The sequence below is a fragment of the Zosterops lateralis genome (genome assembly GCF_965231275.1).
Source record: "Zosterops lateralis genome assembly, contig: SUPER_6_unloc_1, whole genome shotgun sequence".
NCBI classification, from domain to species: Eukaryota; Metazoa; Chordata; class Aves; order Passeriformes; family Zosteropidae; genus Zosterops; species Zosterops lateralis.
Window position 1 is genome coordinate 3,662,287 of NW_028154616.1, and position 25,324 is coordinate 3,687,610.

Genomic DNA, 25,324 nt, shown 5'->3' on the forward strand with positions numbered 1-25,324 from the left:
TTTTCATACATGCCTGGCTAACTTCTTTAGATTTCATTACTGTGGATTGTTTTTCATGTCACTGAAAGCTAAACAGAGACATATTTTTTTCCTTCCCAGGAATCAAGTGGGGGAGGGTGTCCAGCGCATCCAGGCTGTGCAGAGAAATATATACACAGCATATCATTTTGGTTCCTGAATCAGGATTAGACTCAGCGAGAGCTTCTGGAACCTCTGCGGCCACAGCCATAGGACCCTGAATATTTGCTGAATAGGACCCTCAGTCTTCTACTGTGTGAAGAGCTATTGGTTTCAAATAGCATGATGTTATCCACTTGTAGCATTAATTCTCCAGCTGACACTACTGCTACTGATAGATTATTTGTATGGTCGTAAGCATTACCCAAATTCAAGTCATCATTTCTGTTCAGTAGAATAACCCAGGTTTTACAAGCAAAATGATAGCAATGTAAACCAACCAACATGTGAAGCAGCAACAAACATTGTCCTTGTATTTGCAAAAAAGGTGCAGTATTGTGAATGGTTAGCTTTCTAAGTATTTTTTTTCAAAAATGATTGCCATCAGGTTTTTTGGTTTTTTTGATGACAAGTTGCGTCCTCAGTCTCAGCTGGTGCCTCCTTTCACCTGACATGAAAACGAACTAATACGGTTCCTTGCAGAAATCCTTCAAATCTGAAAAACTGTAAAAAAAGTTCTGCTGGGTGAGAACAAGATGCATATGGTATTTGTAATGACAGCATGCTCTTTGAGAAAGGAGATAACCATCTGTATAACATGGAGGTTGCTAGTCCTCAACCTTTGCAGATGATTTTCCAGTCAACTTTTCTGAGTCGTGTCCAGGACACTGCAAACTGTTGGAAGAGTATCCCAGGTGGCAATGCTGGCAATCATACAAACAAACACACACACACCTCCCATGTAGTTTGAAAATACTGTTCCAAATATACAATGCCTGTGAAGAGTTCCTTTATTATTTGTGGTAGAATTAGCAGGGCTGTTTTACATGATGGTATATTGTAAATTCTGACCACTAAAAGAAAATGAATCAAAGCATTGCATTCTGTCACGTAATGAAATTTGTGCCCCAAAGCAGGAGACTCTGGGATAAATTTTTCCCCACTTATTTAGCCAAACATGGAGTTGTCTCCTCCCCCAGCGTTTTCTACAGAGAACTTGACTCATGTCTTTACATGGGAATATTTTGTTTAAAAGATGCAAATGCAAAGTATGGATGTTTTATACAAAACAGCTGTCTGCTATGTTCTTACAGAGAGGGAGCCCTGGTCATTTAAATAGAGTTCAGATAAGTTTGTGTGCACACACATTGCTTCACATCTTGTATGTGATGAATGTTCACCAAGCATTTTGGATCTGCAACTCTGCTGACACAAATATGCATGCACAGGTTGGAGAAATACCTAAAATTTTGGCCTCAAGTTTGAAAATTTAGTTTCATAACCTTTCAGTGAGGATCTTCCACAAAAATCAGAATTACTCGTCGATAAAGAATATCTTGGAACTTGCAGGAGATCTTGGATCTGTTGTAAATGTATGCTGCAGGTGTAAATCAGAGTTCCTGTAAGCACAGTGGTTCTCAAAAATCTCTTGCCACTCTGTGGAGAATACAGCTGCCACAGGCAAGGGTATACCTGGCAAACTAAACAGCACTTCCAAACCTGCCCAAGCACAATTTCAGGAGGGCAACCACTGGGCATTTCCAAAAGAATGAAAATAACGTTGCCATGGCAAAACTGTTTCACTGCACCTTCAGCTTTCTATCGGGGGCCAGTGGTACATGACAATGTGCACGTCTGTTCATGCATGAGCCTCCCCTCGGGCAGAATCTTATGCTCTTTACCTAGGCTCATCTCCCAGGAGTAACCCAGGGGAGATGGGCATGAGCAGAGGAGGAGGAGCTCTTCCTGTGGAGTGGAGTTCTCTGATTTCCTGGACAAACCATTCCACACTGCGCCTCTGCCTGGAACGCAGAGTGGGCACGCTTCCCACTGCATTGTTAGCAGCAGAAACTGCTGGGAAAGGGGAAAACACCTACACAGCAGGCCCAGTTTGTGCCCATGGAAAAGTGCAGGAACCTTTCTAGAATTTGTCCCCAGCAGCTCAAAGGGACATCAACTGAAAAGTGGTACCATTAGAATTGCCAGTGGGTTGCAGTTCTTTTATTTTATTACCGTGCTTAGTTTATTTAATGCTCAAGGGTCTGGCATCAAAATAATTATTTTGAAAAGAGTTCTACTAAAACAGGGAAAGAAATGTCTGTGACAGTGAGCATTTAAAGTGGAATCCAGCAGACATCAAAGGCTTAGAGATGAGAAAAACCCTCCAAATTTATTGAATTCTCCTAATTTTTGCTCATGACTTGCAAACTATTACTCAGGCTGTGGCATTACTATGTGCTTTTTACAAATACCTGCCTTATCATAGTAGTGCATCTATGGAATGATAGATATTTTCTATATTTGGATACTTCACTCTTCACCTTTATATTCTACTTGACCAGTGATACTCCCTAGACCCAAAATATTTTTGTGTTCTGGCTCTGGTTGGCCAGTAAGACTGCTGCTGTCTTTGGGCTGTGTGACAATAATACCACAGCCTGCTGGAAGGACCAGAGGATAGATAATTCTGCTACAAACTCAACTGGAAACCCAGGGAAAGCTATGGTCCCCATGCTGCTCAATGTTTCTTTTCTGAACTGTGATTCTCAGTGTTAAATTGGCAGTAGACTCCCAAGAATGATTTCAAAGCTGAAATCCTCATTTCTTTTCTTCTTTGCTGTGAATGGATTATTACACTGTATGACAAGAATCCTAACTCTAAAGTAGAAGAGAAAATCACTTTGAAATGCATCTCAGCAAGATTTTAATCCCATTTTGTTCTGTAACAACGTGCTATTAAATTGTTGCTTTTAGTTTTCTGTAACAAGCCCCCGTATCAGGTGTTGTTCTGTGGAAAAGCAGTGAGTGGCAATGGGAAAACCTTCCAGGTTACTGACAGTGAGGCAAAACACCAAGGATAGTGGCCTGATGTTCCCATGACAAGCACTCACAGCACAACTCCTCTGCATCTGAGTGCTCAAATATTTCTTTATCTGCTTCCACTGAAATCACAAGACATTAAAAGCATTGCTGTTTTCTTTTGTTTCACTTTTCCCTGCAAATAGCCCTGGCAGTGGATAAACAAACATTCATCTCAATCTGGGGGAGCAGGGACTACCAGAACAGAAAACAAATATGTAGCATAAAAGACCCCATGTCTAAACTGTTCTTATCAGCCATTGCATGGCTCAGTTTTCCATGCCAGCAGATTCATTAAACAAAAAAAGCAGCACATGTGAGACACTTGTTACAGAGCTCCAATTTAACTGCTGGTAGGGGAACTCCTGGATCAATACAAAATGAAACAACAGCAAAGGGCAATGCAAAAGAATGAAAAAAATGAGGTTATTTTAGTCCACCCTTGTTGGCTTGAGGGCTGGTTGTGGGAGCTTTGGGGTTGTTTTTATTCTTGGGTTTGGTTTATTTTGGTTTCATTCACGTGTTTTAAACACCAAGCATGTTATGTAGCTATATTAACATGAGCGCCCAAATCCAGAGACACAAGAGATATATTGATTTACATGCTTATCACCTAGCAACATTCGAGCACTCAGGGGACGTATCTGCAACAGAAATGAAAAATAGATGAAAACTCTTTTAATTTAAAAGGAACAAACAATAAACGGGGACCAAGAAATTCAGTTGAAAAATCTGTTTGACCCAGCTAGAAATCCATCTGAAATGACTTTGTTGTTAATACATTTTGTTTGAACAAAAGGAAGTGAAAAAAGTGGATCAGGTGTCTCCATCTGAAGTGTCATTGATGAAATGCTTTTGTCCCTTTAGAATAGTGCATTGCCAAATGATTACATCTCAGTATCAAGAGAAAAAAACAATGGATTTCTTATCTAGTAGGGAAAAAAAGGCATGTAGAGAAAGTAATCCACAATACTGTAGAATTTAATATAAGCCCCCTGTGCTGTGAAAAAGGGTAGCAGGGCAGACTTGGTGGCAGCATCACCTTGAATCTTGCTGCAGTCAGTGCCACCATGACTCAGTGCTGAGGTGACAGCCCAGCTGTGCCCATTGTATTCCAGTGGCGCCCAAGGCGAGGCAGTTCCAAGAGCTGTGTTAAAGTTCCTTTCTAACACAATGGGTCGGGCAAGGAACCAGAGCTGGGAGTTCTCCAGGGCTCTCCTGCAGTTCTCTGGGAGCATATCCATCCCTTTGGAGCTCCACCAAGGGCACTGGTGGCACTCCCTAGGAAAGGCATCGCCCGCTGAGCAAAGACACGGAGGGGACGGTAACGGGAGGACTCGTAATAAACATCTGGGCTCTTCATTTGTTCCTTTGTTCTGTCTGGGCTCTTTAGTTCCTCCCCCTCTTTTGCTCAAACATAGACATTGTGAAACTGAGGTGTTTTTACTCGGTTGCATGCTGGCCAGCTGCCATCTTCGACACCCATGAAGAGAGGTGTGTTGTTTTGGTATATTCTTGGTTTTGATAACAGATGGACATTGTAGTGTACTTTATTATTTCTTGTTCAATAAATAGTCCTGGTATCTCTATGTTTCATATCTAATTTTGGAGAGTAGGGCCATACCTGTAACCAAGGCTCTCTCGATTAGGTGGGCATTTTTGTTTGTTTAGTAGAAATAATGCATGATTCCTTTTTGCAGTGATGGTTTGAGGGACAAAAAAAAATTCTTAATTTTGTAATATGTATTACAATCTTCTAAACACAAGTAAAAATGTACTGTGATTTATATAAATCTAGTCTGAACAAATAAGTTTTGATCTTAATAAAAACTGGAAGAAATTGTGCAATTGTAATTTATTACTATTTTGTATTTAATAAATATTAAAATTCAATTTGTTATTCAGAAAGCCAGCAAACACCTTGGAAACATTTTTGCTCAGTTTTTCTCCGCAGATAGTGTGTTTTGATAGAATACATATACAGATAATGTGTTTTTGATAAAATGAGCCCAGAGAGAAAAAAGCTTTTAACTTTACAGCACTCACACAAGATTTAGGAGTTTGGATACTGAAACCTCCTCGTGTTTCATCTCATGTCATCGTGGCAGAAAGATTATTTGACATATCAGTGGTGAATCTCATCTATGTTTCATATTAAGAAGAAAATCAAGAAGCTACAGAAGTGCTTCTATCAAGTGACATTGTGTTAAATTACCTAAATTAGTATTTAGCATGGCATGCTGGCAAAATTAGCAATCCTCCTGTCAACACCTGACATGTAGTTCCAGGAAATTCCAAGAGGTCCCCTGGCAGAGCCCAGAAACAAATGGAGAAGAGCAATAATATATCTGGTGTGACCACACAAACTGCACCCAAAAAAGCAACACTCCTTGTCCTTTCTCCTTCTCTTTTACACCAACTGCAGTTACATACCCATCAACAGGAGTCCTACATGTGCATGACTTCTAATTAATTAAGAGCCTCTCTGTGTCTTTTAAGCTCAGTCTCTCCTCATTTGGAAGATCTGGCCTGCTTGCACACACCTCATTAATACAGGGCTGCTCACATGTAATGTAAAGGCACAAAACACCATTTCATGCCACTGAGAAATTAATTTAGTTCTGTTCTCCTCTCAGGAATATTTGATCTCACAGACACATGGAAAAGAAATGAGAATAGGCCTGGAGTTTTGAAGTTGATACTGTCCTTAATAATGGGAATGCCTTTAGGCCCTGGGTAGACTCCTGTTGTTCCACGGGTGTGCTGGGATACTGGGAGATGGAAGATTGACAAGGGACACATCTTACAGGCATTTTTTCCCTGGCAGTGAATGTAGTGCTAATTATCCCTCTCTGTCCCTTCAGCCACTGTAAAATACACCTCGTCAGAGGAGGCATATGAACTTCAAGATTGTTTTTAATGTCTTGCAGTAATACTGGTTTGCATGTCTCTGTATCTTTGTTAAAAAGCAAGCAAAAGCCTCTTCCTCTGTCAAAACGGGCCCACACATCTCTTCTTTTGAGACACTTTTCCAACAGAATCATCCTTTAAGTCTTTATATGTAGCCTACAGACTTGGGGCGGGGGGAGAAGGGACAATGGTTGCAACAACCTGCTAAAGACTGTGAGCCGAAGTTTGAGAATCCTCTGTGGAAAAGCCTGATCAATACAAGGTGTCCTGGGTTGCAGTGTAGGATGTACACAAAGTATTTATTCTATCACCATCTTCATGAACTGTTGAAACCAGGTGGGCTAGTGTTTTCCCAAGCCCCCTGCCTTTTCTGCTAATGGCCTTTGGGGTGTCTTCTGCTAATGACCTTTGGGGGTGTCTTCTGCTAATGGCCCATTAACGCCTGGCCCATGAGTCACAGGTAACTCCCTCCAGGGGTTATCTCTGTTTAATGGGCCATCAAGGACCCACTTCACACTCCTCATCCTATTGTGAGATGCTCTGCCCAGCGGGAAGAGCCAAGCATTCTCACCTGGATATAAGCTGGTATGTGGGACAGTGCAAGGGGCACTTACCCACTGGATTCCCAGAGGACCAGAGCTCCCAGATTTTTCTACAGGATCACTGCTTCAGGAAGAGCACCTCACCTGGACTGTTTCCACCATCCTGCTCAGGTTGCATTCTGACTCTGTCAGTGATCCTTTGTGTTATTGCATTTATTTTATTTTATTTTTACCTTTTTACCTTTCTTCTTATTAAATTATATCTCTGACTTGGAGCCTCTCATTTGTTTTCTTTCAAACCACAACACAAGGCATCCCACATAGCCTTAAAGCTAAGAAGCCCTGTAGTCCTGCACAGCTAATCATCAGTGAGATGAAAACTAAGTGTTGGAGTCCAGGGCATCCCTCTGGGCGCCCTGGAAGGTCACAGACCTCTGTAGAGAGGCCTGAGACCAGAGAAAGAGGGTCTGGCCAGGGGGGTTTGCCTGGCCCAGAGCCCAGGAAGACAGAGTCTTTGATTTTGGTCCATGATAAAAACATCCAACACAGAGAGGAATTACAAGTCACAAAAGTGTAACAGAGAGTAGTATAGTTTATCACCGTGTGGAAGATTTTGTAGTTTTGGGTTTTTAGAATGTATGTGCAAGGGGACAAGATGGAGGAATTAGGGTGGAACCCTGAGTCCTTCTCCTTCTCCCTAGGCATCCATTTTCTGCAGTGACGTGGGCACAAGGTAGTTTGACAGGATTGGGTCAAAGTAGAAATGACCCCTCTAGTACAGGTGTTTGGCATTGGTACGAAATGGTGAATAATAAGTACGTAGTTCTCTGTATAAAGGCAGAGTGGCCTCCCATCATGGGGGGAGTCACATTATGTCTGATGTGAACACTTTGGCTGGACACAGAGAATTGTAAGATAAGAATAAATAAACAATGTGAGAAACCAAGAAAACCAAGGCCTTGAGACTCCACTTCATTCTCGCACCGAGCACAGACTCAAAGCCTTCAGAGGTCAAAGAGAGCAGAGGGCAGAAAAAGACCCCCTCGAACCACCAGCCTGACTCTCGGGCAAAAGAAACCTAAACCCGAGACTAAGGGAGGTGCCTTGTAAATAAGGAGCTTTCCTGGCTGCTGCCTGTGCCTTCCCACAGGGGGAGTTCCTGGTGAGGACACAGCAGGGCCTGGGAAGAGCCTGAAGTGACAGGAGTGGGAGTGCAGGGATGTTCCCAAAGCGCTGAGGACACGAGTTCTTACAGTTCTCAGAGAGGGGCAGAGGCACAGAACTGGGCTGCCAGCTCTGCTCCTAAAGACAGGATCCTGCCAGGAAGCTTGGTGGCTCCAAGAGTAACCTTTCCAGGGAAGGAAATCACAGAGTGTCTTGTTCTGAGAAGTAATTCCATTCACCTCTGACAATATTGTCACTGAAATTTGTTACAGTGGGCCCTAACAGAGGTTTCTCATGTAAGCAACATGTTTTTTTCTCCCTGATTGGTATTCTTACATTGCCATTTAAATAGAATGACATAATTCTCTGGGTGCATTTATGCATTTATTATGCCCATATTAATTAACCACGCATTTCAATCTAGCCCACCATACCATCCAAAAGGTCATGGCTTTAAACCACTTAATAACATCCCAAAAAACATTCAGTGAATTCATGTTCCAATACCAGCACATGTAGGAAAATCTGTGAATATTCCAAGACATTGGAAGTGCCTGAACAGTTCTGAACAGGTTCAAAGAGCTTGACTAACACTGTCTAATATTAAAGAATCATTTAGAAGTGTCAGAAATGTCAATAAGCTACTAGTGTTAGATCCTCACTCAAAGATAAAACTGTCAAGAAAAATATTTTTGTTGGAGAAACCACTTTTAATGATAATAACAAATGCTATACTGAACCCTTATTTTGTAATTTTCAATTTAGCAGGCAAAATTGTGTTTCAAGAATGTTACTGTAATCCTATCATTTATATCCTGGTAACTGACACTAAAAGAGTTTTAAAACGATATATTAAATGGAGTTCAGGTACATTCCCAAAAACTGAATGTAGTTTTAATAACCATCTTTTCAAAATGCAACAGTTTGCACCCTTTTCAGTAACTTTTGTCTTCCTAAAAAAAAAAAAATAATATATCATTCCCAACATAAAATAGGAATAAAAAAACCTGGTTAACATTTGAAGAATAATCACATAGCTTGGGAAAAAAATCCAATTCATCAATCAGTTTTTGTATTTTAGTGAAACTCAAGTTCAAATATTTGCTGTTCTGGTGGAAATGCCTCTTCCATCTGCCAGAAAACAACCTTTGATACTGGCATTTCCTCACTTCAGAACCTCAGCTCTCCAAACATGTTGGCATTTTCCTTTCACTTCAAATAGGTTTAATATAGACCATGTTTCAGGAAAAGAACAATAACTCCTCAGAACATCTTTTCTAAGTCTGGCCCTGAATCAACTAGAAATACAGGTACAATTTTGGACAATAAATAAAATAAGTTTGCTATCCTTAGCAGGAGCTAAGGTTTTCTGTCAGATTTCCCCAAATTATTTCATTTCTTGCATCTATACCCAATTGTTTGTAAATGCCTCAAGACTTCTTCCCTTTCTACACTACTTAAACTACTTGAAAAGTTAAAGTGGGGCTCTGCTGAATGGCTTTTCCATTTCCTTCAATCTGCCTGAGAACTGCAGTGCCACTCTGTTCCACTGTGCCCTCGCCCTGCCAAGGCAGAGCAGCACATTTCAGCTAAACCTTCAAAAGTTCTGCAGCTTTTCAGACAAGATCTGAGACCATTCGCCTTAGAAATTCCATTGCAAGCAGAAATAACTACCAAGTTGCATCTAGATTTAAAAAATATGAAATAAAAAATCTGCCTGACAGGTTTTCATTTTAATTGTCAACTGGTGTATTATTATTATTGTCATTGTTATTATTACTGTTGTTTTTCTAGTTCTGATATCTGCCTTTTTGCCTCCTCCTGTCATTAAAATCTTGCCCTCAGTGATTTTTGCAGGACAGATGGGTTCAGTTGTTCTCATTCTTCAAATATAAATCCTCCCAGCCAGCCCAGGTCTACCAGACAAGGCTGGTAATGAGCTGTTTCAACCTTTACTCACATTTCATCTGCCACTCACCCCACTGCAAGAACATTTTCATCACAAAGATGTGTATTTTCTCTTCAGGTAACAGCTCACAGTTGTGGGGACATGAGGGACATGCTGCAGAATGTGAGGACGTGATAGAATTAAGTTGCCACTTTTCAATTTAATCAGTTAATTGTAATGGCCAGGCCTGAAACACTTTTGATGAATGCTGCAAAATCCAAGGTGACAGCAAATCACAAAATCAATAGCTACTCATGTCTGTTCCTAAAGACATCAAACATTTGGTGTCTTCAGGTGTTTGAATAAGTACCTTAATAAAATGTCTGAGGCCATAACACAGCTTGAGATGTCAGAACATTCTGACACCTGTCTAATGTAATGTTCAGCCACACAGAGAGCAAACAGACAAGTGACAGAGCTGTGTTTATAAAAGGAGTTACCAGAGGATTCAGGGGAACAGACACAACTATCCAGTTGTCCAAATAACAACTACTAATTGAGAAATATCTTCTGGAAGTTTTATTTAAATCAAAGGCACAGCAAACTCTAATGCTGTCCTTAGGAGAAAGGCTCTCTAAGGAAAGGAGATTTGCACTTACATCTCTGTATTAATTTCTGTATTAATTTCCTTTCTCCTTTGGCACCTGCTGCAAACTGTTTCAAGAAGGGTAATTATTTGTGACCAAAGGAACAAAAATAAAAAACAAAACCACCCTGTAAATCACTATTTGTTTTGGCTGCCTGAGTAAACCCCACATTTCAGGGTTTAAGAGGAATCAACCACTCTTCAATGTGTGGGGAAGGCAAAACATCCTGTATTCAGTCCTAAGGACTCCTGGCTGCTCCTCCTCACAGAAGTAAAACATCTCACATTTCTCATTATCTTGTTCCAAAACTGCAATATTCCTCTTATTCAGACTCTCCTGACATCCTGTTACAGGAATGGCTTTCACAGTTTGCCACCAAGCCTCAATTTTTATCCGTGTCTTCTGTTTGCACAGCAAGGTGTTGGTGGATGTGGGGCTGCAGGGAGCAGCTCCAGTGGGTGATTTCCTCCAAATCAGGAAACAATTCATCCCTTCTTTTCCAAGCACCCAATATCTGCAAATAAAATCTGAACTTTTTTGATGCAGAAGGTTCAACACAAAACACTAAAAAAAAAAAAATAATTCCACCCAAACCACTCATGCTCCATGACAGTGACCCCAGACAGAAGTTATTATAATAATATATACAATATTCTGGTAGCAATTTATGTGTGGTACCACATTACCTCAGTTTAATTCACCTTTCTGCCTCAAGTGTTCCAGCAGTGGCTTTGTGTTTGTTTTGAATTTCCTAGTAAGTACCAAGGGTGTTCTGCAGACTGTGCCTAAAATAGCATCTGGTTTGTAATTAGTGTCTGGAACCTAAATTACAAAAACCTGTTGCTCCATGAAAAGATATAATTATTGAAAAGATCTTTTATGCATGGTTTGTCTGCAGGCTCAACCATCAATTAAATAATTACCATCTAATCTTGCTCATAAATAGAATTGCACAGATTCCCAAGTTCCTGAACCTACAAAAATTTGTTTCCAAGTGAAAAATGATCACATTTATTGAATAACTAAAGAAAAGCATAATTCCTTTATGGAGATTGGAGCTCCAAGCAGAGCCTTTTATCTCTTTTTTCTTCATGGAGGCCTATACAATCACCAAGTTGTTAATTGAGGGGTAAAATCAAGTCTGGTTTATCCACTGCAGGTACATGGGATAAGAAGTAATTGATCCCAAACCTATTTTGGAGTACCAATCTGGATCTGCCATCACCACTTCAGTCTGGCAGCAAAGGGTTTTTGCTCCAGAATTTTGCCCAGACTTCTCAATTTTGACCTTCAATAATATAAATATTTTTCTTTTTTTTCCCTGTAACCAGGCACACACATCAGACACTCATAAAACTTCTGTGCCTTTTTCATTCTGATCTCCTTACCAAAGGTACAGAACTGTAGAGGGGGTGCATAAACACACTTTTTTTTTGTGCTGCCCAGGGCTGTGAGTCAGGCAAAAATCAAAGGACTGGTGTGTATTTCAAGAGCTTAAAAAAAAAAAAAAAAAAAAAAAAGGCTTAGTATCCTCTTGATCTCCTTCTACTTACTGACACAATTCCCGTGCCAAGTGTGGCAGCCCTGAAAGAGCATTTTGCCAGGGATGCTCTGCAGGGAATCAGCAGAGAACTCAGTGCTCCCTTTTGGGGATCTGGCGGAAAGAACCAGCACAGTGAGTGCAGGAGCCTCTTATCCCTCCCTGCTGGGCCTTTGGAGCCTTCCTAACACCATCAGTACCTTGGAGCTGATGGAGAAGCTGTGTGGGACCTTGAGTTTCCAGTGTTTTCCCTTATTCTGCAGTGTCTTAAGCACCGATCATCTCTGACACAAAGACTTCTTTCCCTTCAATGTAGAGATTTCTTCATCCCTCTGCTGATGGCTGTGCCACAGTAATTCTGAGTAATGTCAGGGATGCAAAGGAATGCCCTGTTTCCAGCAGGTACTAGCAGGGCTCAGGGCTTTGCAGTATTTCCTTTGATCTGTCTTTAATTATAAATCACAACCTGGGTAATCCTATAAACAAATTCTCCTTAATGTTGTATTTTTTTAATTAGGTGAGTCATAAACACGTTTTCCAACATGCTGGTGTCGTGAGTGGTGGACATCACTCCTGATTACGTAGAGGATACTGAGCAAACCCAGCCAAGGAAAATTACCTTCTTCTATCATGAATCCTCATGTCATTCACTGTGTCTCTGGAAAAAGCCATGAAGTGGCTTTAGAAAGATAAAGGTTTGGGTTTTACTGAACTGGATGAATGAATCCCAGTATCCCTTCAGACAAAAGAATGCAATCTGATATGAGTATTTTGCCTTCAGTCCCTGACATTTCCTTCTGCACTGCCTACTCTGGGCATTCCTCTTCTGTGCCTTGGTTTGTGTTGTGGAAATAAAAGCATTTCCCTTAAGCCAATAAAATGAAAAACAGAGGATATATCCTGGGAAATACTAAGAAAGGTACAGTGCAGATCTATTTCTCATCTCCAAAATAATCTCACTTCATACATCCCTTTACAAGTAATTTCCTTCTTCCTCTGCCTTCCTGTAACTCCTTTGGCTGCATGTACATAGCAGGTTTTCCCTGGGTATTTATATTTTTCATTAGGAGTGTATTTCTCCTTCAGACACACTTGGAATTTATTCAAAACATGTTCCTCTAATCATACCTCCTCTAGAAAAATGTATTTCAAAGGATCAACCATTGATTTCATCTCCTCAGCAAGAAGCATCATTTCCCTTGTTCCTGCCTAGTGCATCAGGAAATGTCCCCCAGAATCCTTTACAGGATGGATTTTGCATGGCTCATGCTTGAAGTGTGAATATTCACACAAATTCACATGGCTGGGTTTGAAGTTCTAAGCCTTTAAACATAAGCAGGGAAATGAAGATCAAGGAGAGATTGTTTCCAAGTGTCAAAGCTCTGAGTCTGTTTTTAATGTTTCCTACCCCTGAAACTGGACTTTAGATACAATTAGAGATTTCAGTTCCAGGTCCAAGCCTGTCCATGAAAGCTCCTGGGTGTTTATTCTGAGTTCAGACCCTGTGCTGCCTCACAGGGATAAGCTGATGTCCACAACTTCAGCTGGAATCCCATCAGATGGTTTTGTTTGTGTCCAGGATGGTGAAGTGGACAAGGTGCCAGTAATGGTAAAGAAAGTCTAGAGTATTTGGGTGAGAGTTTGTTTTATAACTAATTAAAATAAATATTTTTTGCCTTGTTTTATTGTACAATTATTTATTTAAATTACTCCTGAAACAAATTCAGGGAAAATGGAGATATTTCCACTAACTCATCATTGTGTTTGCCCAACTGTAAATGAGCCACTATAAAATATTTGAAAAGGAAACATTTATATTACATAATAAACATCATATAAGTTACAATATTCAAACTTTTGTACAAGTATGATCATCTAAATGAATGACAATGTCTAAGAACAGTAATAACAGAAATCCTAAAAATACTTGGAAACTCATAAAACTAAATACAACGGATTTTTTAGAGATTTTGTGTCATTTTGTAATATTTCCTGCCTAAATTATGTTATAAGCTGTTATTATATGAGCAAGGCCTGCCAGTGTACAGTCAGGAATGTCCAGAACCATTTCCTGTCTCTTGTATTTCCAGCAAACATCTGGCCAGCTGAAGTCCAAGGCTTTTTCAGTATTTTCTTAATTATCTTTTTCATATTAAATATAACTGGGTATCCAGGTCTTCTTCAGACACTGATTCTCCACATTCAGCTTTGATAAGTTACTTAAATCCTTGTCATCTCACAGATCTAATCCTTCTGCAAACCTCATATAAATGTATCAATACCCCTGAAAGATTCAAAACTGCAGCTTTGGATCTGGGCCCCTAAATTCCATCCAAATCCTTTTGTTATGCCTTTAAATGCACTCTGCTTTTTAGTGACACAAAATATCACTTTTTTTTTTCTTTTTTTTCATCAGTGTTACATGTTTAAGAATTTTCCCTTACAAGCAAGTAGAACCAAGACACTGGATGAGCATCTCAGTTTTCACTTAATTCCTGAGAAAGCTTCTGGAAAAATCAGAATGTTCAGGATGAGAGAGTAAATTCACTCATCCATATTAGTCACATTTAGACTTCAAGAGATTTTTCATGTGGTGGCCTTCAGGAGATCTGTGATCTTTGAATTTGTGACTTCTAATAAACTTTTCCTTTTCTGTTTGTACATTCCTAATTTTCTGCAGTGTCTGGGTGCCTGGTGGAGCTCAGACTTCATGATGCTCCCTGGCAGGGCTGTAACCTTGTCACAGCCACCACTCTGAAATGGCAGAATTAGAGCCCTTCTTTCAGATTTAATTTTTGGAGGCCTTCTGACCATCTGCTGAGCATCCACAAAGTGCTACTGACTTCATCTAACCTCTGAGGAGAGTTTTCCAGTAGGTTTGCTGGAAGGTCCTTAGTTCAGACTAACCTGGAGTCTCTGCCTTTCAAACTGTTGCTGCTCTCTGTTTGCAGCAAACAATTCCTGTTACAGCTTTACATTGTGATTTGAGCACTGAGTTTGCATGGCACAGTCCTTCCTTTTGCATATAAATGTATATATTTTGCATATAATCCAACGCAGGAAGGCATTAGTGCAGTCCCCCAGTGACTCATTAAAATATTTCAATCAAGTTTTAGTGTACTTTTCATGCAAAGTGTGACCACACGATGTTATCTCATTAAAACAAAACAAAATCAGAAACCAACAACAAAATCTCAAATTAAAAACAAACAAAAAAAAAGTTTTAAATAGGCTCCAAATTCTTGAAAGAACAATCTATTGTACCCTCATTTAATTCAGGCACAACCAGCTATCTGGCCTGTTCTTGTGTTTAATAACACTGCTGGGAATATTGCCATTGGCAACAATGAGGAAAAATAATACCTGGTTTAATATATGCTTCAGCTTATAAAATAATAACCCAACAAGCTGCTTAACATGGTTCTGCTTAACCTGTTCATTTATTTTCATACCTAATACACAAGGACCAGAATGCACAGGAAATTAACAAAAGACTGCAGTGCTTTTTTTCGTTCAGTATTAAAAAACCAAATCCTCACTTAAGGATATCATTAACTTGTCTAAATCACCCTTTTTGGAGTTGCAGTCATGGATGTCACAAAAGAAGCAGGATGACTGGATGGTAGCAAAGTACACCTGGTTTCTGTCAGCTCCAGCATGAACCACGGGGAATTTCTGCCAACTCACAATTTTAACCTTTCAACATCCCCAGTAGAATCATGGGATCATAGAATCATGGAATTGATACAGTGATAGAATGATAGAGTGATAGAGTGATAGAGTTATAGAATGATAGAATGGTTTGTGTTGGAAGGGGCCTGAAAGTTCAACCAGTTCCAACAGCCCTGCCATGGTTCCACTGTCCCAGGTTGCTCAGAGTTCCATCCAGCCTGCCCTTGGACACTTCCAGGGATGGGTCAGCCACAGCTTCTCTGGGCAACCTGTGCCAGGGCCTCACCACTCTCATAGGGAAGGATTTCTCCCTAATATCCCATCTAACCCTCTCCTCTGTCAGTTCAAAGCCATTACTGCCTGTCTTGTCACTATAAACTCTTGCAAAAAGCCCCTCTCCACATTTCTTGCAGCCCCTTTGGGCACTGGAAAGCTGCTGGGAGTCCTCCCTGGAGCTGTGTCTTCCCCAGGCTGAACAATTCCAAGGTCCGCTCCCTGAGCCCAGCAGAGGCTGGAATGACAGTGCTCAATTCTGTGTTAATAACTTTCCAAATGGCTTTATCATCCATGAGCCAGCAGAGGGGACTCACCACGCAGCCCAATGGAAACAGCTCTGTCATTATTAAGTCACCCTGTGACTGACTCCTTTGTATTTTCAGACAATTTGCTCTGCAACCCCGTGGAAGCTGCTCTGAACAGTCTTCAGTCCATTTATCCACTGATAGCATGTTATTAAATGGAAACATTTTGCCCCCTTCTTGCCAAGGCAGCACAGGGACACCACTGAAGGAACAGTAATTAATGCTGCTGCTGCCTCTTCTCTCCAGTCCCATTGTTTTGTTGTGAAACCCCTCACACTGACCCTTTCTCCATCAGAAGGCCCCAGGTGAGGGGGAGGAGAATTTTCTCCATAAGAATTCCTTTTAAAACAAAATTAACAGGTTTTACTGATTCAGCAGGCTTCTATTTTAGGAGCCTAGCTGGGAATACATTTAGGGAAAGAAGACTAATATAATTTACAGCAAGAGCTTAGAGCAGGTCCTCCTGTGATATCAGAATGTAGACACCCAAGGTTACTCATTACTTCTGAAAAGTTCATCCCATTAAGTGCAACCAATTCAGGCGTGTGGCTGCAAAGAGCTCCCAGTGCTCCAGACATTTGAAATCTGTTTATCTGTCTGTCTGTGTTAGACACAAACAGCATTTATTTGATGTATTTCCTAGTTATTTGAGAGATCACGAGTAAAAATATCAAAGTGTTGAGCCCCTGCAACACATTCCATAATAAATACCCCCAGCTTTTAGCCTTGTTTATTTTTATGAGGCTTTGCTCTTAAGGGATTTTATTTTGTTCCAGTCTACTTTCTGCTCACATCAAATTCAGAGTGGTCTTCCACTTATCTTATCTTTCCTACATCCCTGACAGTCTTTTTTGAGTTTGAACAACATTATCAGAGAAGTTATCAGTGTTCTGCTGAAACTAAAGTGATTTAACAGATACCACATTATTCAGAAGCTCCTGCCTGCCATTTGGGATAAATGTCTGTATTTGAGGGAAGAATATATCATGTTATTCATGCCTGTGATTCTTCATCGTATGGAGAAAGTTTTACTTCAAATAATGAATCAGAAAGCAAAGCAGCAAGAGGGCTGTAAAGAAAAATAAAAGTGCACAACAGCAAGAGAGATGGAGAGGAGAAGAAAAAATGTGATGGGAAAAAATGAGACAGGACTGGAATTAAAGGCAATGATGTAGAAAAAAAATCCTGACTGCTTTAATGGGTTGTCAAAGATCTGCAAAGGCTCCAAAACAAATGAAACAAAAAAAAATCAGAGCCATATAAATACACATAAAAATTAAAATGGAGCAAAGTGTCTCATCTGTTATTTTAGGATGCCAAAATTAAACTACTCCACCTAATAAACTAAAATTGCTGTTTATGAAATGCTGCTTTACTTTATGACATATGCAGCCTGTACTGGTTCTAAAGATTAACCTGCATCAAAAACTCCAGTCTGTTTCTCCTGGAAAATTCCCTCAGCTCCCATGGTTTTTGATGCTAAGAAACCATAATGTTATAGTTTCCATTATCTTTGATTTAATCAAATTCATTATTTACTTGGTTTAACTAGACTACACACAATTAATGTTTGTGCATATGAGTGGCTTCTTCCTGGGCTGGTAAACAGGAAGAACAAGTTTTCTTATTATTCTCAGTTTAATCAATATACTTACAATAGCAAAGGAGAACATTTCGGATGTGAAAAGAGCAAATCATGCACTGAGGACTCTGCTGTGGTCCCTAAACCCTGACCTACACCAGGATGCTGTGACACCTTCAAAGGAATGTGGGATCACTTGGGTCTTCTGACACTCCACTTCATTTCCAGGCACATCAGGAGAAAGATGTTTGTTTCTTTACCAAAAAAAGGAGAATGGAAAATATCAGCTATTATGTGCCTCTGTGGTACAGAATAAACAACCCCAGGTAGGCTTAAATTCGCTAAAGATACTTGTGACTAGTGAAAAAAACAACCTTTCATTACCTTTCTAAAGAAATGTAGCCTTAAAAAACATAATCAAATAAATAATTTTAAATAAAATAAATAATTTTTATGGGAATCAATGTATGCACTAAATGACTGATGCCACACTAAAAATCTTTCATTACTAGCCCTGTATGTATATTTGTATTCACACACACATATAATATTGAGAAGTGTACTAGAGAAGCTGGTTTTTAGAGAAGCTGGTTTTCCACATTTATTGTCACCCATGGAAAGTGCTAAAAATACAGCCATAAAAAGCAATCTGTTTCTCTGAGTTCTGTGTTTCCTTTCCTGCCATTTTTTAAAATGAATGTTTTTTCATGGAAACCAGATTTTTTTGTTTGTTTGGGTTTTTGTGGGTTTTTTGTTGTTGTTTTGTTTTTGTTTTTGGTTTTGGTTTTGTTTTTGTTTTTGGTTTTGGTTTTGTTTTTGTTTTTGTTTTTGTTTTTGTTTTGTGGTGGTGGGGGGGGTTGGGGGTTTTTTGGTGTTTTTTGGGTTTTTTTTTTCTTTTTTAGTTTTTGTTTTTGTTTTTGTTTTTGTTTTTTTTGTCACAAGCTAATCTATTCCTGTAGCTCCTTCACAGTCTTTAGTTGCAATCCCTGGTATTTCTGCACCCATGAATTGTATGGGATGATGGCAGGAATACTGAAGGTCATTCATGGGTTCTATTTCCAAGCTAAGATCCAGATGTTGCCACATAATTACACTTCTTCCATAAACCTCCTCTTAAACCTAATATTGACACATCTCTCTAAGGTTATCTGTCAATTAATGGAATTCATAGAAATTAACCAATCATTTTAGTACCTGGACAGAAGGAATGGAAAACCAATAAAGTGATGGAGAAAAGAAACTGTAACCCTTTGCTCTCCATTTTCTTCATTTTCCTGTTCCCATCTTTCACAGCTCTCCCACAATTACTGACCCAAATTTTAGTGCTGTTTGCTTGCAAACCACAGAAGTTTTTGCTTAGGAAAAAAGGGTATATTCCTGTTTATTATGATTTTGATTTGTTCAATATCTCGAACTCCAATTCCTTCAATTCATATTCACATTATTTGTCAATGATCATTCTTCCTTATACCTTGCATACTTATGTTTTAATTGGTATCTAAATTCAGAGTTTGAAAAATCCTACCTGACACAAATATTACTCAAGAAAGGGAGATTTCCATCAACTACTCAACTTCTTTTTGTTTCAGGCTAAGTCTAGAGGGCTCAGAACAGTGTAAGAGCTTGAAATGCTTGCTGAAGTCAACATTCCTGTTTCTGGGACTGGATTTGCACCAAAGGAGTTTAAATTGCTGCTGGGAGAGGATTATGCACTCTGGGATGCTTCTCATTTTCCCTTATTTTTTACACAATTTTTTTTTTTCTTTTATGTTGGAAATATCCTCTATAACACAAGGGACAAGCCCCAACATTTCCATAGACCCCATTAGGATCACAAAAAATACCTAAGTGGACCGACCATTAATTCTGAAAGCAGATTCTCTATTATTATCTTGCACTGTTGTTATTCTGCACTGAGGATGCACCAGAAAGCAGCCAGATATTTCCTACCAGGAAAAAAAGCAGCCAGATTTTTCCTGCCTTCAGTCTTGAGGACGTGCACAGTCAGTATTGTGGTTTTTACAATTACCCATCTGACAAATAATGTGCAACTCTCCTGTTCTCTTTGGGCTTCTTTAGGAGCCCCAAAAGCTCCTACAGCAGATCATACTTTATTTTTATTTTTTTATTAAAAACAAAAGCTGAAGCCTTAGCTCTGAATGCTCCTGATCTAAAGGAAGACCTCAGAGATGGAGATGCCAAATGTAAGAAATACCTTCTATAATAAGTCAGGACATATAGTTGTCCATATAACATGGACAAATCACAATTAGATGGAAAAGGTGTGAAAGTCTCCAGCAGGGACTGTTATTATATATTTTCAATATTTCTGGAAAATTAGAGCTCATCTCTTTGGTGATATTAAAGGTAAACATTAAGTAAATGCCTCCAATGTTGTTGCTCTCAGGTTTTGGGAAAAGCAATACCATTGTTAATGGGATGCAGTCACTCTACAGCATGTTCTTGCTCGTGACTGCTCTTGGGAAAAACAAATCCAAAAACACTACAACAAACACATTTTAAGCCAAAACCTTTCTCTCTCCTGCCAACTGGTAACAACTAGTTTGTGTTCAGTTTGGTGGCATTGCACAGATTTATGGCTGTGCTTTTTGTGCAAATAAAAAACCAGGAGCAAGTTGTTTACTTGTTTGAGTGGGAGCAGCTAAAAGCCTGGATCAGCTGGCACAAAATGCACATCTAAATCTGCTTTCCAGTATTTCCTCCAGCACAGGAGACTGAAAGTTCTGCTCAGTACAAAGTGGAACTTAGACTGGCAGCTTGTTATTGGACAGATGCCATTGATAAATTAATTATTGCTCTTACACCATTGGGGCAAGGGTGTTGTTTGCATATTTTCCATAAAAACCAATTATAAATTCTTTGTGGATGTGATCATTACTGGGGGATTATTCTGGACCAGCAATTTATACTCACCAAACTGTCTGGGAACTGCTTTCTCTACGTTAGGTCATTGAAGTGTGTTATTTTTGGTCAAGGCCACACAGCAGTTTTGCTGTTCTTCAATTTATTGAAGCTTAATTGAAACTATAGGAAATGTTCTTAAAAATATTCCTCACAGATGTATCCAAACACCACCACAACAACAGCAGCACTTTAGTCATCACCATCCTGGCATCATATTCCTCAAGAAGAGGGGGAAAAAAACCAGAATGGGACACTGAGAGGACAGACTTCAATTCCATAAAGCATCTAAATCAATTCTTGTTTTAAAGCCTCCCATTATGTGGAGCTTTATGCACACAAACTTCAAACTCAAATGTTTGAAGGGAAAAAAATTGTCAGTATATTACAATTTTAAAATTATATATATATATATATCTTTATTGAAAAATACCAGAAAGCTGGAGGGGACTTCAACAGGTTAAATAGATTTCTTGCCTGTCCTGGCATGATTTTATCTGATTTTAGTTAAAGCACAGGTAGTGACAGCTGGCCAGGAACTCTCCAACCTGGTCTGGGTCAAATACAAAGAAATACAATTCTGTAGCCCCAGCAGAAAACTGGGTTGACAGAAATGAGCAGGTAAAACTGAAACTGCTGAGTAAATCTCTCGAGTGACTGCAACTACAAGAGCTGGGCAGGTGACAGGAATGGCCCTAGAGCCCTGGGATCAGCAGTGTAAATAAACACAAACAGGCAAGGACTGACAATGGGTGTGTGTTCAGCAAGAGGCAAAAGCCTTGAGCTGTAATTCACCTCTTTGCAGAAGTGCAGATGTTGCAGTGTTTTGGAAAAACAAATCATTAATGCCAGCTGTGGATGCAGGAGCTGAGTTACAGAGGTGAAATGAGTTGTTTGCATTCATTTTGCCAGTTCATTTGAAAGGCAAATACAGACTCTAGGTGTTCACCTCCTGAATATGCCAGCCTGAACATCAGAGAGAGTAGGTTCCTATTCACTCTCAGGAGCTTGGGCTCCCTTTTCAGTATTTTAGACCCAATTCTGCACCAGCCTGTATTTGGTGAAGCAGCCAGGTACCTATAACACGGTTTGGATTAAGAAATCAAAAATAATCTGGTTCGTCGTGCTCGGATTTGGTGTTGATGTCAATTGGTGTCACAGCTCTGGAACTGATAACACAGGGTTAAAATGTTCCTAAAAATCGTGGGAATTGTATACAACAGATCTGGGGAGGTGGAAAGAAAGGCTGGGCCTGGATAGGCCTGGGAAAGGGAACCAAAACTACACAGGCCTTGGAAACAAAGGTTGGGTTTTGTCTTTACTGCACCTGTAGAATCATCATATGATAAATGATATGATTGTTAATGGTAATGATTGTTTGGTGATGGAATATGATTATAATCTTAAACAAAAATCATGAGAAACTATATTTGGGGGGGGGGCTGATGGAAACTACAAGAATTCATGCTTGGATAAGATCAATATAATCAATAGAACAATATGAGTTTAGTATATAGTTATATAACAAAAGGGTATGAAAACATGTCCACCTCAAATTCATGTGGGAATCAGATTTGGGTCTGGGCCCTGTATCCCTGATTCCCAGAGCTCTTCAATAAAAGCACCTGCATATAATCATTCTGTGATTATATGTTTCAATGCTAACAGAACCTCTGCTAAATTAACATGAAACTTGCACACACAGGAAGGGCAGTTCAAATCTGCTGAATTGTCAGTACAATCATGCAAGAAAATAAGGCATCTTTTTTGTTGATATCAGGTAAATGGTTTACAATGCAAAAATAAAAAGTCATGATTGCTTCATTAAGAAAATGAAGTTAAGATCAGAAAACACAACTGTAATATCCACACTAGGGGAAATACTGGAAAAGGAGAAGCTGCTGACTATTAAAATCCTCTAGTCTTACTTTTTTTCCTATACCTGACAATATGTGATGTGTGATGTATAAACACTTCTCTAAATAAAAAAGTAAGGAGCAGTTGCCATGGAGATATCATGTGTTCCCATGGGGCTTGAGGAAACACAGCCTACAGGATGGTTTTCAAACACTTCAGTTTGAACCTTTTGGAATTTCAGAAGTGTTAGTGATCTGGTGAAATGATTCTTCATGCTGTCTGCAATTTTTTCAGCCAATACATATTACTGTGTGTCCAAAAGTAATGATCATAGAGGAATAGCTCTCATTTCGATATTTTAGATTAAATTTATAGAAGGGTAATCTTCAGCTTTGACTTTTTATCACTAGATTGAAAATGCCAGTTAGTGCAGAAATCTCTTTTTTTCCCTTCAAGCCTTTCTGATTTTGCAACGACAAAACTTCATTTTTCTTTCACCGTAAATGGGTTTGAATAAAGATGTTTGCTTTTATTTAAACTTTCAGTGAAGGAAACAGTGGCTTTTCTTGGCTATTATCCCAAGTCAGCTCTCATTAGGAAAGAGTAATCAACGGTTTGTGGAGAGGAGTGTGTTTCATCAGATAAACACTCTGCCTCTGATTTGACACTACTCTCTGCTTGATTATACAGATTGGAGCTGAATTCTGAATTTCTGAAGCCTTCTGTGCCTTCTATCAATGCACCTCACCTTCATTAAGGGGTGAAGGGAAATGATTCTAATAACTTTTTTACCTCCATCCCTGTGCTGAGGTGTGGATCTGACAGCATGTTGTTATTATTGGCAAAGTCTTGGGAGAGGATCTGTGCTTCCAAACAGAAACCTCAAGGGATTTATCACCCAGGCTAAAAGCTGTTATGTGCTTTTAACACTCCAGACAAAATGAGCTATGCCTGATTGTCAGATCTACCTAAACTCTTTGTATTTCTGATAATTTACACCTTCCTTTAATCAGCTGAGTCTGCTTCTCAAAGGAAGCCAATTAGCTTCAACACATCTTTGCATATCATTGCATATAAATAAAAGAAACCCATATTTCTTGACAGGTTTTCACTGTAATGGCAACTCTACCTCATTTTATTTTCTTTAAACAGGCTAATAGGTCATATTGCTCTGAATACACAAAGAGCAGGTCTCCAGAAACAATTCTAATTAGGACAAATACAGATAAACTTTCCATTTGCACTCTGCAATAAAAATGTCGTGTTACAAAGTGTTTTGAGATCCTGTGCAGAAAAACAGCCCTGATTTTACAACAATTAATTGTCAAGTGCAAATAGAATCTCAGAAGATGATTAGCAATGGTGCCACACAATTGTTTGTTTAACAGTAATGATTATTACAAAACCCAGAAAATAATTCAGCACACACATTAGAGTGTCTGTTACTTAATGATCAAACAGCCTGTCCTGCTGCTGTGACTAACCCACAAAATGCACTCAAGTGCAGCTTTCAGTGCTGACAATCACAGTCATGCCAAAAGTTGCAATTTAAACATTATTCTACTTGCTAGTAGAAGCTGCAGAAAGTTTCAGTATGGGATCAAATAGGTAATAAGCAGCTCAGGAAGGCAGAAAAATAGAGGTTTATGAAAAATTCAGTAAAGAGTAAAAATACACAACGTTATCATGACTACTTTCTTCTTGCCTGCCCATATCAGACACATGCAGGAAGTCAGAGACCAAATACTATCCTCTTTTACAAGAAAGACCTGATCAAAACAAATTTTCTCAATGAAAGCCAAGTGCCTGGACAGCAGAGCTGTAAACCAGAACATTCACCATCAACAAGGGCATAATATTTCTTGAAATATAATTCATGGAAGTTATTTAAACACATCTGCTGGAACAGAACTGTGACTTTGATATTGTGGGCAGAAATTTGGATATTCTCTTTAACGGATGTGTCATCTCGTCTCCACTGACATATGTTCCCAGATAAATTATACCCAACATTTTCAAATACCCATTTTCATCTCTCAGCATTTAGGCAGGAGAGCTCTCTGCCTCCTTAGTCTGTTGAACTTTTTTTGGTTTATTTTATTGGTGAGTTCAATTTTTCAAACGCAAAATTAAAATTCTTTTACACGTTTACAGTTTGCTGCCATTTGAGCATGTTCTTCATAAAACCAGAAAACTTTCTGATAATTTTAGAATGTGAACTAAAAGGCAATTGCAAATCCTTTTTAAGATGTATCTAATAAGTTTTCAGACACAGTCATCAATGAAAACAGCAGAGATGAAGAGTGTCAGATAATTTAAAAGTGCATTTAAGGTATTCATATCTTATTTTCATGTGTCTAAGTCTATTAAATCATTGATCCCAAATTTACAGCTGTGAAATTTTGAAAAGGCAATTTCTGAGTCCAAACAGAAAACTGTGTGCAAAGAAAATAGTATACAACTATAGAAAGCAAGCATTAAATATAACTCATTTCACAAAACAACATCCTCATTGGAGTGAAATATACCCCAAAACCTGCAAATTCTAGCAGGAATTAATTTTTGAGCATAGTCCAGTCCTTAAAATATGGTAATAGTAACCAAATAAATAGTATTCCTTTTTCCCCTATGACTCCACATCACCTATCAAATGTACTCCTTGTTAATAAATCAAATGGACAGTAGTTCTTGACTTTTTAATGGTTCTGGGATCCTCTTAACTTACTCCTTTGGTAGCATGATATCAAATTTTGTAGCTGCAACCGATATTTCAAGGATTTTTGAATCATGAGTGGTAGGAAAACCTGTTTTATGTATGAGCATAAACACGTGCAACTAATGATTTTATCAAAGAATAGACTGAGTTGAGAGGCAAGAATTCAGTTTTCTACTCTCCTACAGAGTGGCTGATAACCACTGATCTTGAGCAACTTTCCTAACCAAAATCTCATCCAGCACAGAAGGTCTACATGTAATTTTATAC

General features: G+C 39.1%; 1 protein-coding gene across 3 annotated transcripts in view; it reads left to right on the forward strand.

Annotated features, from left to right (window-relative positions):
* LOC310911261 (synaptotagmin-9) overlaps positions 1–4,835 on the forward strand; it is a gene marked incomplete at its 5' end in the record, with an annotated part of 69,729 nt that extends 64,894 nt beyond the window's left edge. For all 3 annotated transcript variants that reach the window (XM_083885384.1, XM_083885382.1, XM_083885383.1), the window contains one exon: positions 100–4,835. Coding sequence is in view for 1 of the 3 variants with exons in the window: in XM_083885382.1 (XP_083741508.1) it covers positions 100–189 (90 nt within the window). The remainder of the gene's footprint in view (positions 1–99) is intronic.
* Between the last annotated feature and the right edge of the window lie 20,489 nt (positions 4,836–25,324).